This window comes from Bombina bombina, chromosome 1 (genome assembly GCF_027579735.1).
Source record: "Bombina bombina isolate aBomBom1 chromosome 1, aBomBom1.pri, whole genome shotgun sequence".
NCBI classification, from domain to species: Eukaryota; Metazoa; Chordata; class Amphibia; order Anura; family Bombinatoridae; genus Bombina; species Bombina bombina.
The window spans coordinates 802,046,675-802,062,558 of record NC_069499.1 but is presented as its reverse complement, the minus strand read 5'-3'; the positions used below and the strand labels follow the sequence as shown (position 1 = coordinate 802,062,558).

General features: G+C 40.7%; 1 protein-coding gene across 1 annotated transcript in view; it reads left to right on the top strand.

Moving 5' to 3' along the window:
* The window catches only part of DBNDD1 (dysbindin domain containing 1), a 35,675-nt gene extending 20,168 nt beyond the window's left edge, over nucleotides 1–15,507 (top strand). The window contains exons 2-4 of the mRNA XM_053692192.1: nucleotides 13,430–13,573; nucleotides 13,997–14,137; nucleotides 14,363–15,507. Of these exons, the coding sequence (XP_053548167.1) occupies nucleotides 13,430–13,573; nucleotides 13,997–14,137; nucleotides 14,363–14,520 (443 nt within the window). The 3' untranslated portion in view covers nucleotides 14,521–15,507. The remainder of the gene's footprint in view (nucleotides 1–13,429; nucleotides 13,574–13,996; nucleotides 14,138–14,362) is intronic.
* The last annotated feature ends 377 nt before the right edge of the window (nucleotides 15,508–15,884 follow it).

The following is a 15,884-nucleotide window of genomic DNA, read 5'->3' as shown; positions in this document are numbered from 1 at the left end:
CAGAGTGGAGTGTATTTATTTTATTATATGTTTGCACACTTTCCTCTAATACTCTCTCTGCATGCTCTATAGTGCAGGCTGTTCTTTAGGCCTCTGAGTTTTAACCTTATTGGGGCCTACTTTATATCTATTACCACCTCCCCCTCCTTACATAAACTCTTCTCTTTCTATCTAACAGCACTGTACAGGTAACTTACTGCATTCAAAGTTCCTCTCAGACTTTGCCTAATAATTTCCTCTTTCCCTGCACTCACAGTAATTATTGATGTGACAGTTTTGCATATCCTTTCTGGCATATTCTCTGCATATTCTAAAGAGCAAACTGCGTTTTCATAGTAAATATTGCTGTGATAACTGAGGGATATTTGAAATTGCAAAATGTAGTGTTATTTATATTATTTTGCATGTCAATGTTATTGTACCTGCTCTCTTTTTGAATATTATTTATTGCACTTATAATTGAGGGGTGCTTACCCTCTATCATTTAGTATTTAACCTTCTCTCAGGTATAAGTGTGTGCCCTCTCCTTCCTTTCCCGCCAGGCTAGTGTTTGCGGCTCATATCCCCATTCCTTTTTCCTACATCGTCCTATAGTGACAACTTCCCTAGGAGAGGGCCTCATAGCGGATTAGGGCTGCTTCCACACAGGGCCATACGCAGTTCTGTTCTTTCTACAATAGGGCTGGTTTCCATTGAGCTCAAGGTGACGGTCTAAATAGGCTGCTCTAACGGATAGCAAACTGTCAGCAGCTTTATTTACCCTAGGTTCGTCCACTAATGTAATGTTGGTCTAAAGGGCCCTAGATACCCCCCCCCATCTACTTTAGTGTCCATACTAGTAGTGATAAGCTATTCAATATGTCGCAACAGGTAAAGAAGAAACAGAAGGGCAACTTTGGGCCTACAAAGGCAGTGATGGATCATTTTCATCCACAGGGACAGCGGGACAGCGGGACAGCGTCAGATCTGAAGATGAACAATCTTTTACCTCAGATTTACCTGAAGACCACATGGAAAGTAGGCCTTCTGGTCTGAGTACCCCTGGCAGGAGTAGGGGGACGCCCAGGCTTTACCGCTTGAGTCCATCCAACGTATGTTTGAAAACCAAAACCAAACCCTCACTAAGAGATTTGACAAGTTGGAAAGGTCCTTTGAAGATTTGAGACGTGATATTTCCTCTATCAGTGAAAGAACTGATATCATAGAAAGGAAACAAGAAGATCTTATGGTGGACCCCGCTAATTGGGTGGGACAGACGCAAAGCTTGATGGACCAAGTATCTTCACTAGAGGCTAAAATAGCAGATCTGGAAGATAGATCCAGGCGAAATAATGTGAGGCTGAGAGGAATTCCTGAGTCGGTCCTCCCACAAGATCTTGAAGAATATGCACAACATCTCTTCCAGGCTATCCTTGGCCCAGCCTCAGGGGATACAGGGAGAATAGACCGGATTCACAGAACAGCAAGACCTAGAAACCTCCCTCCTGGTAAGCCCAGGGACACTATAGCTCGTCTGCACTATTATTCGTATAAAGATAAGCTGATGAGAGCGATACTGAGATCACCCCAACTCAATGGACAATTTAGGGAGGTCTCGCTGTTCCCAGATCTGTTCTCTTATACCTTGGCACAGGGGAGAAGTTTCTCAGAAGTCACCAAAGTCTTGCGAACCAATCAAATCAGATATAGATGGGGGTTCCCGACTAAGTTGATAGTCACGAAAGATAGAGCTCCACATACTATCCTGACACCGCAACAAGGACAAGAACTCCTAAGGTCTTGGCAGCTTATACAACAGGACCGTACCCCCCCCCCCGAGGAAGCCCCCCAATGAACCCAATGTACCTGCTCAACCACGTAGACGAAGCCCTGATTTGAGGGTGAACGCTCTAGAATGGAATCCAGGAAGTCCATAAATTTATGTCAAACCCACTGTTCTTACAAGCTCAATTGGTACTAGGCCTACTCTATCAGATATGTCTTAGTATGTGCCTTCCCTAGGGGGTGATTAATTTATTAGTCTTGCAAGCTGTTTTGCACTGGGTCTCTTATGAGATGTAATCCCACTCTGTTTCATAACTAATGCCAGATCTATAGTTCTCATAAGCTCGACTCACCATAAGTCCAACATCATTAATAGGTTGGGCTCTAATAATTGGTTACCCTAGTGGGGGAATGGAGGTTCAATGTAGGCGCTAGTTTCTCTTTAATGTTTAAAATTCTAATGCTGCTGTTTCATTCTTTATATTTAATGCATACACTACTGAGTTTATAAGCTATCTCATCTTAGAATTAATGTGTGAAGTATATTTAGGTTCTAACAGTTAAATAGTTAAAGATTATGATGTATGAACAGTTTATTGTGGCTGCCGGCCCTATTCAAATGTTTCTGTTTTTTATTGATGTTATCTCAATATGTATGCTATTTTATTTTACAAATTTAGGGGGGGGGCATGGGTCTAATGCTGGCTCCACCCCCCCCATTTCATCTCATCCCATCTCATCTCATTCCACCTCATCCCATCACATCCCACCTCACTCCACTTCATTTCAGTTTACTCCATACCATTCTATCTCATTCTGCTTCAGCTTATTTCATTCGATTCCATCTCATTCCGCCTCATTTTTCCCCATCTTAGTCCATTGCATTTTGTTTTATTTTTCATATGTTCCACCTGGTCTCACTGTACTATATAGGTGTGGTTAGGGGACTGTAACACCCTCCGCACACTCCTGGCAGAGTTGGGAAGTCTCTGCCATTCCGGGGCGACAGGGCTTTTGGCCTGCTAAAAACTAAGCCCTACCTGTCCTTTTTTCCTCAGGTCCTCCCTATTTTATTTGCCCTCAACTGGTGGTTTGTTTTGTTTTTTTTGTTTTTTTTTCTCACCCCCCTCCTCATTGCCAAATCTCAAACATGAAATTATGTACGCTAAACACTAAAGGCCTCAATTCCCCAACTAAAAGGAGTTTGTTACTCAGATTCCTTCAAACTCAATGTGTTGATTTAGCTTTCCTCCAGGAGACACACTGGACAAAAGATGCAGCTGATAGACTTAAAACTCCGAGATACCCAGTTAATATCTCCTCCACTTTCCATAAAAAGGCAAGGGGGGTGACGATACTGATAGGGGACCAGATAGCCTATGAACCTATATATATAGATTGTGACGTAGCAGGTCGTTACGTGATTTGTGTGTGTCGCTTAAACTGTGTCCTCTATACACTGGTTGCCACATACCTACCTAACACTAACCAAGCTAGTTTCCTTCGGAAACTGCTCCTACAGGTTGACAAAGTTAAACAAGGCCACACCCTCCTAGCAGGTGATTTCAATATGATCTGGGACCCTAAGAGAGATAGGAGGGGAAACCCAAAACTGATAGGCGATAGAAACAGGGATATTGTTTCCCAAAAATTTAGGGAACTGACAGATCAATATGACATGATTTTTGGAGGGCTCTGCATCCAGATGCATGCAATCATACTTTTTATTCAGCCCCACACTCCTCCTTCTCCAGGCTGGACTATGTCTTCTGTGATCCCTGGGCGATGCAAAGAGTGCATGACTCTACTATAATGCCTTGCACTTGGTCCGATCATGATGCGGTGATGGTTGAATTGGAGGTAAGGGGTGCCCAAGAGGGACCCAGGAGATGGCATATGCCCGACCATTTATTTCAAGATGTTTTTATGCCGGAATGGTCTACAGAGATCCTTGAATTTCTATGGAATAATGTTAATGGGAAACTCCAATATCCACGGTCTGGCTAGCCTTAAAAGCCTATATGAGGGGGATTCTTATAAAAAGGGAATCTCAAAGTAAAAGGGAAAAAAGAGAATATGGCACAGCAGTATAGTAAGCTGACCTGGGTCAGGGGGAAGGCCGGGAGTAGTGCTTCCCCCTTGGATATCAAAGAGTGGCAATCTATAAGGGCCCAAATTCGGGACCTGGAAATGGAGCAAACTCAGAGACACCTTAAATACTTGAAAATGAGATTTTACCACAGCGGTAATAAGGCTGATCGCCTTTTAGCAAATAGAAGTTATATGATATGAAATATGAAATTATTTAATACACTGGTATCATATAGACAATACTGACAGACATGGTTCGCTAATGAATGCTCTCCGATATATGATTTGTATCGTGATCGTGTTGCTGCAATACAATAATTATATATTATAATATACTGGAGACTTAAAGATAATGTTTAGTAAAAGAAAGGAATTTTAATGAACAATTTTTTTGATTCTGCATTGTATTGCCCAAGGTAGGACACGTCCGGTATCATTTGCAAGTGCTAACTGTACATTTAGTTGCATTTAACTTTTATACCAAAATAGCCACTATTTTGCAAATGGTAATACGTGGGTATCTTGGTTATATACAATGTTGCAAGTCTGTGATTATATCCTTAAGGGTTCCCTTTTCTATTTTTATTTTTATTTTTCCAATTTGATATTAACTTTTGAAACTTTTTTGTGTTATTTTTATTGAGTGTTGCTTTCAAAATTAAATGTAACAATTTAGGTATGTATCTCTAGATTAATAGCCATGGGAATGAGTAACTAAATGGTTAATCTGTGTGTCAGATAAACTTATTTTGATTTGTTAAGGTTACAGCAATTCCCTGATTTAACAGCTGTTTGTAACACTCAATTTTGTGCTCTGATGAACTGCCCATGAGGCAGGAAACGCATCAGCCGTGGTCTGTCAGTTTGCTGTGCCTATGTTATCGTTTTAATGCAAGTATTAATAAACGTATTTACTTTTTAACTTTAAATCTCTCCCTGCCTATCCTTACACCAGAACTGTGACTTTATGCTCTATTTTCTAATTTGGATTTGATGGGTTCTGGAGAGCCCTAGCAGCACCGGAGTTTGGAGCAGTCTTACACCTGTGCTACTCAGCAGGTGTACTACAGAGGCGGCACGCTGAAATCCACACCGACACTTTGTTACTTGCATTGCAAGCTGCACGCTAGTACCAGGAATTTGAAGAGCGTGTAAGAGTCATTTCATTTAATCGGTGGGTTTCTGAGAGGTGTGGTAAGTCCTTTGTTACCTTATAATTGGATTGTTCACGTAACAGCATTTGACTTGGTGATATCCGCTATTGTGGGATTCCTGTGTGGAATTGTTTTCAACAAGTTATATTTTATTTCACCTTTGCACACCAATACTGTTAACAAACCTTCCAAAAGACTTTGTTGATAATATTACAAAGCTGCTATGCTCTCCCATGTGACAGTGTGGGGGGCTCCGCCAGATGATACCAGATGGGGGCAACTTGAACAGGCTGTGCTCCCCTCGGGATTATCCCTTGGAGACCATATATGGGTTCCTCAACACACGGACGTGCTCGTGGGAGTTGATAACCCCATTATTCGAGCTTGCATTAAAACATGGAGGGAACTCCGTAATCTACCGCAGGTTGCACCACATCCGTCACCTGCACACTCAATAGGAGCCCTGTTGCTATGCTTTCCAGAAACACATCCACAGTTGTGGGCTGGTTGGAATATAAAGAATACTCTAGACCTATATTCACCAAGGGGTTTGGCAATACGGCTTCAGATCTATCAAGCGTAGATATACCCAAGAAACATCAGTTTGAGTATTTCAGGCTCATTTCTATGATGTTAGCCTGGAAGTTTCAAAAGAATAGACCTAGGGAATCGACCCAATGGGAAAGAAGGTGGCTTACGGGTAAACCACTCCGTGAGGCCATGACAATTCACTACCAACTTCTGTTGGACTCAGATGGATTTGTGAAGACATTCTGTGTTATGGAGTGGGAAAGAGAAATGAGGCGGGAGCATACAGAATTGGAATGGCAAAAAGCTATACAGCATACAAGAGCGGCAAGACATTGTGTTACATTGTACGAGTTATTTATAAAGTTAGTGTTGCGCTGGCATAGAGTCCCGGATCAACTGCATAAAATGTTCCCCCATAAATCGGATAGATGCTGGAGTGGGTGCGGCCAGAAGGGATCTCATCTGCATATTTGGTGGAGCTGTAGCAAAATACAGGGGTGTGGAAGCAAGTAGCGACAATACTTGACCAACTGGGTTTTCTTTATAAGTTGACACCAGATATTGCCCTTTTCCATTTAGGATTGGGGAAATTGACCAAACCAGAGAGAATATTATGTATTATCATACTTCTAGTTACTAAACTAGCAATAGGGAGGTGTTGGTTGGGAACTTCACAGATTTCATTTACTATGGTCAAAGACATCATTGAATATATTCGCTCAATGGAGGAGTTTTCTTTACGCTGCAGGGTAAACTGGGTTTACATGGACAGGTTTGGGTAGCGTGGGAAAATTGGGAGAGAGGAAACAAATAATTGGGGTGTACTGACATACTGATAATCGTAGGAAGACGCTGACAGCTCAAATATGACAAAGTCCTTCTGTTTTTACTGAAAAAGTCTCCTGACCTCTTATTCCGATTTTTTTTCTCTCCTCCTCCCCTCACTCCCCTAGGCCCTGTCTCCTCGGGACCTATAATGGGTCTTACTAACCAGATATAGTATTTATTCACCTAGACAATACAGGGAGTGCAGAATTATTAGGCAAATTAGTATTTTGACCACATCATCCTCTTTATGCATGTTGTCTTACTCCAAGCTGTATAGGCTCGAAAGCCTACTACCAATTAAGCATATTAGGTGATGTGCATCTCTGTAATGAGAAGGGGTGTGGTCTAATGACATCAACACCCTATATCAGGTGTGCATAATTATTAGGCAACTTCCTTTCCTTTGGCAAAATGGGTCAAAAGAAGGACTTGACAGGCTCAGAAAAGTAAAAAATAGTGAGATATCTTGCAGAGGGATGCAGCACTCTTAAAATTGCAAAGCTTCTGAAGCGTGATCATCGAACAATCAAACGTTTCATTCAAAATAGTCAACAGAGTCGCAAGAAGCGTGTGGAAAAACCAAGGCGCAAAATAACTGCCCATGAACTGAGAAAAGTCAAGCGTGCAGCTGCCAAGATGCCACTTGCCACCAGTTTGGCCATATTTCAGAGCTGCAACATCACTGGAGTGCCCAAAAGCACAAGGTGTGCAATACTCAGAGACATGGCCAAGGTAAGAAAGGCTGAAAGACGACCACCACTGAACAAGACACACAAGCTGAAACGTCAAGACTGGGCCAAGAAATATCTCAAGACTGATTTTTCTAAGGTTTTATGGACTGATGAAATGAGAGTGAGTCTTGATGGGCCAGATGGATGGGCCCGTGGCTGGATTGGTAAAGGGCAGAGAGCTCTAGTCCGACTCAGACGCCAGCAAGGTGGAGGTGGAGTACTGGTTTGGGCTGGTATCAAAGATGAGCTTGTGGGGCCTTTTCGGGTTGAGGATGGAGTCAAGCTCAACTCCCAGTCCTACTGCCAGTTTCTGGAAGACACCTTCTTCAAGCAGTGGTACAGGAAGAAGTCTGCATCCTTCAAGAAAAACATGATTTTCATGCAGGACAATGCTCCATCACACGCGTCCAAGTACTCCACAGCGTGGCTGGCAAGAAAGGGTATAAAAGAAGAAAATCTAATGACATGGCCTCCTTGTTCACCTGATCTGAACCCCTTTGAGAACCTGTGGTCCATCATCAAATGTGAGATTTACAAGGAGGGAAAACAGTACACCTCTCTGAACAGTGTCTGGGAGGCTGTGGTTGCTGCTGCACGCAATGTTGATGGTGAACAGATCAAAACACTGACAGAATCCATGGATGGCAGGCTTTTGAGTGTCCTTGCAAAGAAAGGTGGCTATATCGGACACTGATTTGTTTTTGTTTTGTTTTTGAATGTCAGAAATGTATATTTGTGAATGTTGAGATGTTATATTGGTTTCACTGGTAAAAATAAATAATTGAAATGGGTATATATTTGTTTTTTGTTAAGTTGCCTAATAATTATGCACAGTAATAGTCACCTGCACACACAGATATCCCCCTAAAATAGCTATAACTAAAAACAAACTTAAAACTACTTCCAAAACTATTCAGCTTTGATATTAAGTTTTTGGGTTCATTGAGAACATGGTTGTTGTTCAATAATAAAATTAATCCTCAAAAATACAACTTGCCTAATAATTCTGCACTCCCTGTAATGACATATTTCTGTAATGCCACTCCCCAGGCTTATTAAAGCTTGAGGAGGAAACACAATCCAGGTGATGACTAATATGCTTGAATCTTATTCTGTGTTATATTGTTTAAAGGGATATTTTGTTGTACATACTATGGACAAGTCTAGGCCTAATTATTCCCACTTAGATTTTTTACCGCACCTAGGCCTAACAATTGTTACATGTTGTGTTGTATACTAAATGTCCTTCTAAAGATATATAAGGGTAATAAGAGGTAATATCCATGGCTAGATATATTTCCTTACGGTTTTTGTTCTAATGTTATTGACGGTTTCTAAGACATGCCTTTTCTCTTAGATACATAAATATTAATGTATGTCAAATTGGCATGTTGCCATGATGTTTTCAAGAATTTGTCTTTGTATGTTTTATTACCTCAATAAAAAAATTATTTTTCAAAAAAAATAAAATAAGTTTAGCTAAGAAGTAAAATCTTGGTTAAATGTCTGCATATTGGGGAGTTCCTCTTTGTTTTAAGGGAAATCAAGGGGAAACCCTGATGTCACGCCCAGTCTGTGGAAATGCTTTAGTCTGAGGAATTTCTTTAAAATATGAGATCATTTTTCCTTGTGGGACTGTAGTGCAGACTATTCATTTCTTAATGACTGGTCTCTCTGGGATTTAAATAATACTTGACGTTGTTTCAGTTCTCTGCAGTGTGACACCCTCCAGTCTCCAAACCCCTATGTTACTGAGTTTTGTCTGCTGAAATCTGACAGCTGCTGTCTGCTTGCTCTGGACAGTGGGGGCTGCGAGCAAAGGGGGATTTATCAACTAGGGAGGGTTTCTTCTCTATCATACTCATAAAATATTCAGCACATCTGGGCTGTGAAAAAGAAGCCACAGTTAACTACATAATCATATACATAAAGTACAAAGAGAATCTTCCAGCTAGTGATGATTTCGACTGATTTAAGGGACTTTTTTTTTTGCTTAAGTGCAGATCACTTAGAGTTGTGTATAACATGGGAAAAATATTTCTCAGATAGATGCACAAAAGCAGGGAGATTCCTAGGTTTACCTTTGTGATTTTAATGGAATTTTGAAGCTTTAAAGGAACCAAAATTATTCTTTCACAATTCAGATAGAACATGCAATTTTAAACAACTTTCCAATTTACTTCAAGGGGTAGATTTATCATAGTGCGAGCGGACATGATACAATGTAGCGTATCATGTCCGCTGCACATCGATAAATGCTGACAGCATACGCTGTCGGCATTTATTATTGCACCAGCAGTTCTTGCTAGCAGGGGGTGTCAATCAACCTAATCGTATTCGATCGGGTTGATTTCTGTCCGTGGCCTCAGAACAGGCGGACAAGTTATGGAGCAGCAGTCTTTAGACTGCTGCTTCATAATTTCTGTTTCCGGCGAGCCTGAAGGCTCTCGCGGAAACAGGGGCATCAAGCTTGATAAATCGGCTCCCTAGTATCTAATTTGCTTTGTTCTCTTGGTAACCATTGTTGGAAAGCATCCATACCTGGAAGCTAACTACTGATTTGTGGCTGCACATATATGCCTCTTCTCATTGGCTCCCCCCGATGCATTCAATCAGCTCCCAGTAGTGCATTACTGCTCCTTCAACAAAAGGATACCAAGAAAATGAAGTAAATTAAATCAACAAAGTACATCGGAAAGTTATTTAAAATGTTATGGTCTATCCAAATCATAAAATACATTTTTTGAGTTGAGTCCCTTTAAACTCTGAACCCCTAAACATTGTGTGCATTATATTTCCTTTCTTAAGTCTGAAGAGTTTAAGTTTCATATTTTCCAAAATTAAAATGATAAAATAAAAATGATTCCTTGCTTTTATTTGTTTATTTGGGACCTTAAAGGGGCATGAAAGTCAAAATTAAACTTTCATGGTTTAGACAGAGCATGCAATTTTATGAGACTTTTCAAATTAATTCTGTTATCAAATTGGCTTTCTTCTCTTGATATCCTCAGTTGCAAAGCATACCTAGGTAGGCTCAGAAGCACTATTAGGAGCTATGCATATTTGAGTCTTGTAAATTTTTCTTTAATGATTCAGAACATACCATTTTAATCCCTTTACGACCAGGAAAAACTTGCCCAAAGTAACAGAGAATGTTTAGCAATTTTTGCTATCACTCTGTTTAAACAGAATTAGAGCTTATGATGTTTTTATTTAGCTATAAAAACTATATATATTTTTAAAGTAGACAACCCAAGGTATTGATCTAGGCCCTTTTTGTATGTTTAATGCCACTCTTTGGCCACAAGATAAAATCATGTAAAAAAAAAAAATGTTAACTTATTCGCAAACTTTGGGTTTCTCACTGAAATTATTTATACATAACTACTGCAGTCATATGAGAAATGGATGTAAAAGCTTCATCTAACACCTCCCACAGCTTTCTTCCATCATCCACCCCCACTGGTTACTGCCATCTTTGGTACTGGCAGACAGTCTGCCAGTATGCAGCTTGGGGCTTTTTTTTCTGCAGTTTAGTGATCCCTCCTTAACCCTCCCACCTCCCTGATCCCCCCAAACAGCTCTGTAACCCTACCCCCTCCCACTAGTGGTGGCCATCTTAGGTACTGACAGCTGTCTGCCAGTACCCAGATAATATGCATTTTTATGTATTCATTTTAATTTGTTGCTGTAGTGTAGCAGAGCCCTCTACCTCCTCCCCTTCTTACGATTGTTAGGTAGGGAGCCCCCTTCCAATTCCAATATTTGCCGTAGTGTAGCTTCCCATCCCCTTCTCTGCTTTAAAAGATTTTTCTGCAGTGTAGGGCCCCTCCCATTCCCTCCCCCCCCCATCACCACTGTGCCACCTTCCTGCCTTCCCTCGCACACCTCCCACCCGCACTGAAAGAGATTGTTACAGACAGTGTTATTTTCTGCAATGATCTGTCAATCTGCCTTCATATGGTGTTGGAGCACCGATCATGCTCAGTTACCATATGAAAGCAGATGCTGGAAGCCCAGGAACAGCAAGTCACAGACGGACGTAGATCTACGTTATGCGGTACGCTGGACTATGTACCACATGACGTAGATCTGCATCCAATGGCTTAAAGGTTTAAACAACTTTCCAATTTACTTGTATTGTCTAATTTGCTTGGGTTTTCTTGGTATCCTTTGTTGATGGAGTAGCAATGCACCACTGGGAGCTAGCTGAACACATCCAGTGAGCCAATGACAAAAGGCAGATATGTGCATCCACCAATTAGCAGCTAGCTCTCAGTAGTGCAATGCTTCTCCTGAGCCTTCCTATGTATTCTCTTCAACAAACAATACCAAGAGAATTAGAAAAAATAAGTAAATTGGAAAAAATGATATGCTCTTTCTGAATCATAACAGAAAAATGTTGGATATATGTCCCTTTAACTCATATAAACAATATATACACCCTACTATGCATGTTAAAAAAAAAAGGATCAAACACATTGTTAAAGCTGTACACCATATGCATGTAGGTACTACACAAACAGTACTTTGCCCAGAATATTGTGTTGACCTACGTTCATCACAAATGTTGTGGTCACCGCTGTCAGCTTAGCCGCAACCATGGGGCAGAAGGCATTGCCTTCATACTGATCTCTGTTTTTACAACGATCTTCTGTTGGTGCCAATTAGGAGGGTTGGAAGGAAAGCAGGGAGGTGGGTGGGTGACCCAATGGAGGAGAGAGGGGCAAGGTGCAAGGTCTTCTACACTACAGAAAAAAAGTTATGAAGGAAGAGGGAGGGATGCGGCCCTACACTATGGAAAAATATAATCTGGAGTGGGACCCTACACTACAGAAACAAATTGATCTTGGAGGAGGGTCCCTACACTACAGAAAAATAAATAAAAATAAGAGTGATTTTTTACTGGCATATGGCCTGCCAATAACAAACATGGAGAGGAGCAGTTGGAGGGGGGAGGGATCAGGGAGATGGGAGGGTGAGAAGGGATCCCTATGCTACAGACATTTTAAATAACTAAATAAAAGCCCTAAACTGTATATTGACCATCTGCTAGTACCTAAGATGATGGTCACCAGTGGGGGGAGAAGAGAGCTATTTGGGAGGGATCAGATAAGGATCAGGGGGTGGGAAGTGTCAGGTGGAAGGGTAAACCCTACACTCCAGCAAATATTAAACTTACAAGGTATCTGATTAACCCCTTCACTGCCAGGAAGTCATCTAATTGCCAAAAACGAACAGCAAAGCCATGCATGTCTGCTGTGTCTGAACAAAGGGGATCCCAGAAAGCTTTTACAACCATTTTTTCTTATGACTGCAGTAGTTGTGTGTAAATAATTTCAGTGAGAAACACAAAGTTTGCAAAAACGTTTTTTTTTTTATATGATTGTATTTGGTGGCCAAATAGTGGCATCAAATATACCAAAATGGGCCTAGATCAATACCTTTGGGTTGACTACTATAAATATATACACCTTTCATATGTAAATAAAATAAAAACAAAATCTCTATTTCTGTTTTAATGGAGTAATAGCAATTATGCTAAAACTTCTCTGGTACTTTGGGTAAGTTTTTCTCTGAAAATTTCGGTAGCAAAGGGGTTAATGTACAATCCAGACTGGCAATGCTCTACTGTTCCTGAGCTAAACACTGAGCCAATCGGGAGCAGCATATATACACAGCCACCAATCACTGGCTTTGCTCAAAACAAGACTTGTAGCACACTGCCCACCTGGAGCTGACTTTTAATTAGGCTTTTAATCTCTATCTGCAGTACTGAACTAATAACACGCTATTATAGTTATTGCTCCTTTATGTTCATGCCAATCACGCGTGGGCAGGAGCTGTCAATCTTCCCGGTCAGACTAGACCGTGGAGATTGAATTTCACCAATTTAGAGGTGGTGAAAGATTAGGGAAGCAGTGGTCTGATGACCACTGCTTGTTAAATACGGTGTGCAGGTTCTCTTGTGAGAACCTGCAGCTATAGTGGGTCGAAAGGTTTGCGAAGCTTTTGATAAATGGGCCCCTTGTAATTGGTTCACCTAATGTGTTCAGCTAGCTCCCAGTAGTGCACTGATGTCTGCTGCTCTTTCAGCAAAGCATAACAAGTGAATGAAACAAATTTGATAAAAGAAGTAAATTGGAGAGTTGTTTAAAATTGTTTGTTCTCTCCATATCATGAAATAAAAATTTTGGGTTTCATGTCCCTTTAACTGCATTGTCTGTTTACTCCAAGGGCTATAACTGCATATGGTATACCAGTAAACAACTAGTACATTTGTGCTGCAGTTATAATAATTGTACTGTGTGTTCCCTTTTATCTATACAGAGCAGAGCAGAGAAGCAAAGTATGGCTGTCACCCTCCTGCACCAGCTGAGGTGACTGTAGAGGAACCTCAACAAGCTCTGGCAGCTGAAGAGTCAGGGGTACTTGCACCAAGTTCAGGTCTCCTGCAGGTCACAGAGAGAAGACGTGAGTATCTTTACCTGAAACAAATTAATCTGTTGGGAAAATTTCTCCTTTAACAATTCTAAGCATGCAATTCAAATTTGCTTTTTATGTCATTATTCAAGACAGACTGTTAGTAACTATAAGGTACATTAAGGGTAAATATTTATATTGTCTGTAATATGTTGTTTGACCCATTTTTATACCAACGTAATCAGATGTGTGCCACCTTTTACAACTAATGCTCTCCAAAAGACCACCACTCTTCTACCCATACCAATATAGAGATTCCCCTCAGTAACCTCCATACAAGGATCCCATTTTACATATGTCTCTACTCCATGCCCACTCAACAATGTGCCCTAAGTAATAACTCTAAAGAACTTTATCACTGCTTCTTCTGTAGTGATTCTTCATTAAGAAACCTCTCTTTTCCCCTTCTTTTAGAGCCTCTCAGCAGTGTGTCCTCTCTTGAGGTGCACTTTGACCTCCTGGACCTCACTGAGCTCACAGATATGTCTGACCAGGAACTGGCTGAAGTGTTTGCTGACTCAGATGATGAAAACCAACATAATGATCCTCCTCCAGGTAAAGAATAATTGCAAAAATCAGAGAGCAATAAGTAATGGAGAAACCTGTGAGACAATGAACTCAACAGAAAATATTTAACATTGTAAATGGTGAGGTTAAATAGCACGTCTCATGCTATTGAACATTTTGTTATGCAATCAGAATACAGAGCATGACTGTAAAAACAATGATCTTGAGACTGGTTTCTCACTTTTCTGGCCCTCTCTTTATTGTTATCCTCAGGTCTACAGCTCCCCCCTCTCCCTCGAGCAGGATATCTTCGATCACCATCCTGGACTAGATCAAGAGCCGAACGAGAGAAGAAACACCTTAGTGACTCAGAGCTCCAGGGAGGACTATTGGATACATTCATCACTGCTGAAAGATCCAAAGAAAACTAAACAGCCTTCAACTCTCTCAAAGTGGGCCCACCGAATGATCCTGACACATACTGCGGTACGGACAACAAAAAGTGCCAAAAGCTCAGTTCCTGGAACTGCGCTAACCACAGACAAAGGGAGACTAGAAAGGAGCGAGCTTTCTGCAGGAGATCCTTGATGGCCATGAGAAGATGATCTTTGGAGCCAAGGGGCATCAACAGCACATAAGAGGAACAAGAGATATCTGAAACTAAATATAAATATATAGCAAATGAAAGCAACCTAAAATTTAAATATGAATTGAAAATAACCAAATACTGCCAGCTGTATAAACCACATACTACCAACTAAGCTAAAACAGCAGTTCCAGACGGTCAAAGTCTTAATTTAATAGAGGTCACAAGTTAACTAGTTGTTGGAGACTTAAAGAAACTGTCCAAGAAATTGCAACATTGAAACAAAAGCTGGCGGACTATAAGTAAATGAACATTCAACCAGTAACAACACTTCATTACATTCATTTGAAAACCACAACTATAACTTTCATCAGGCTGCTGTTATTATGTATTTGCATTTGCTGAAAGATGTCAGGCCTTCCCCTTGATGATCAAGGATCACTCCAAAACTTCCCCAGAGAGTAGTCAGAACATATGTGAAGCAAAGAATACTTAGTGGAAAATCTATATGACATTCAGTATGCAGGCCTGGGACTCACACTAACAAGAACTCCTCCGGAAACACAGAATTCCCTCAGCAGCCTTAACTACATTTACATCATACGCCCTGTCATATACATTTTAGCCATATTTGGGCACAATAGAGCCATGGCACTGCGGTCTGTTGACTACTTGCAGTTAATAGAGCAACGGTGTACCTGCACACCTGTACAGACACTCAGGTCACATGGTCAACTATTTTGCAGACAAAACCCTAGCGTGGCAATATTCCATATTCTGTTGATTGACTGCTTTGTAAGTTTGCTGTAAAAACATTTCCACAACCACTGAATATTAGTTTGTTAACCATTTGGTAGCCTTATGTTGTCGCCTTTTGTAGTACACAGAGGGTAAAAATGTTGGTCCCTCATAATATTACTAAATTACCTGACCCTTTATTGCAACAAGTCACTTCTAAGCACTTTGTCAACAGTGTCCCTTAATGAGGATGCCTTACAAAAGCACTCATTGGTTAATTCAGGTATACTGAGTATTAAAGGATTAATTGAAACCAACACCTGTTGTATGTGGAATGATAGAAAACTTGAAGAGCTAATGACAGTTCAACAATGATATTACTAACTATTATGGATGTGCTTTCACCTCCCAGAATTCCTAGCTGCAGTGATAACATTGTTTTGTTGTGAAGTTTTTGTGGTAAATATGGAT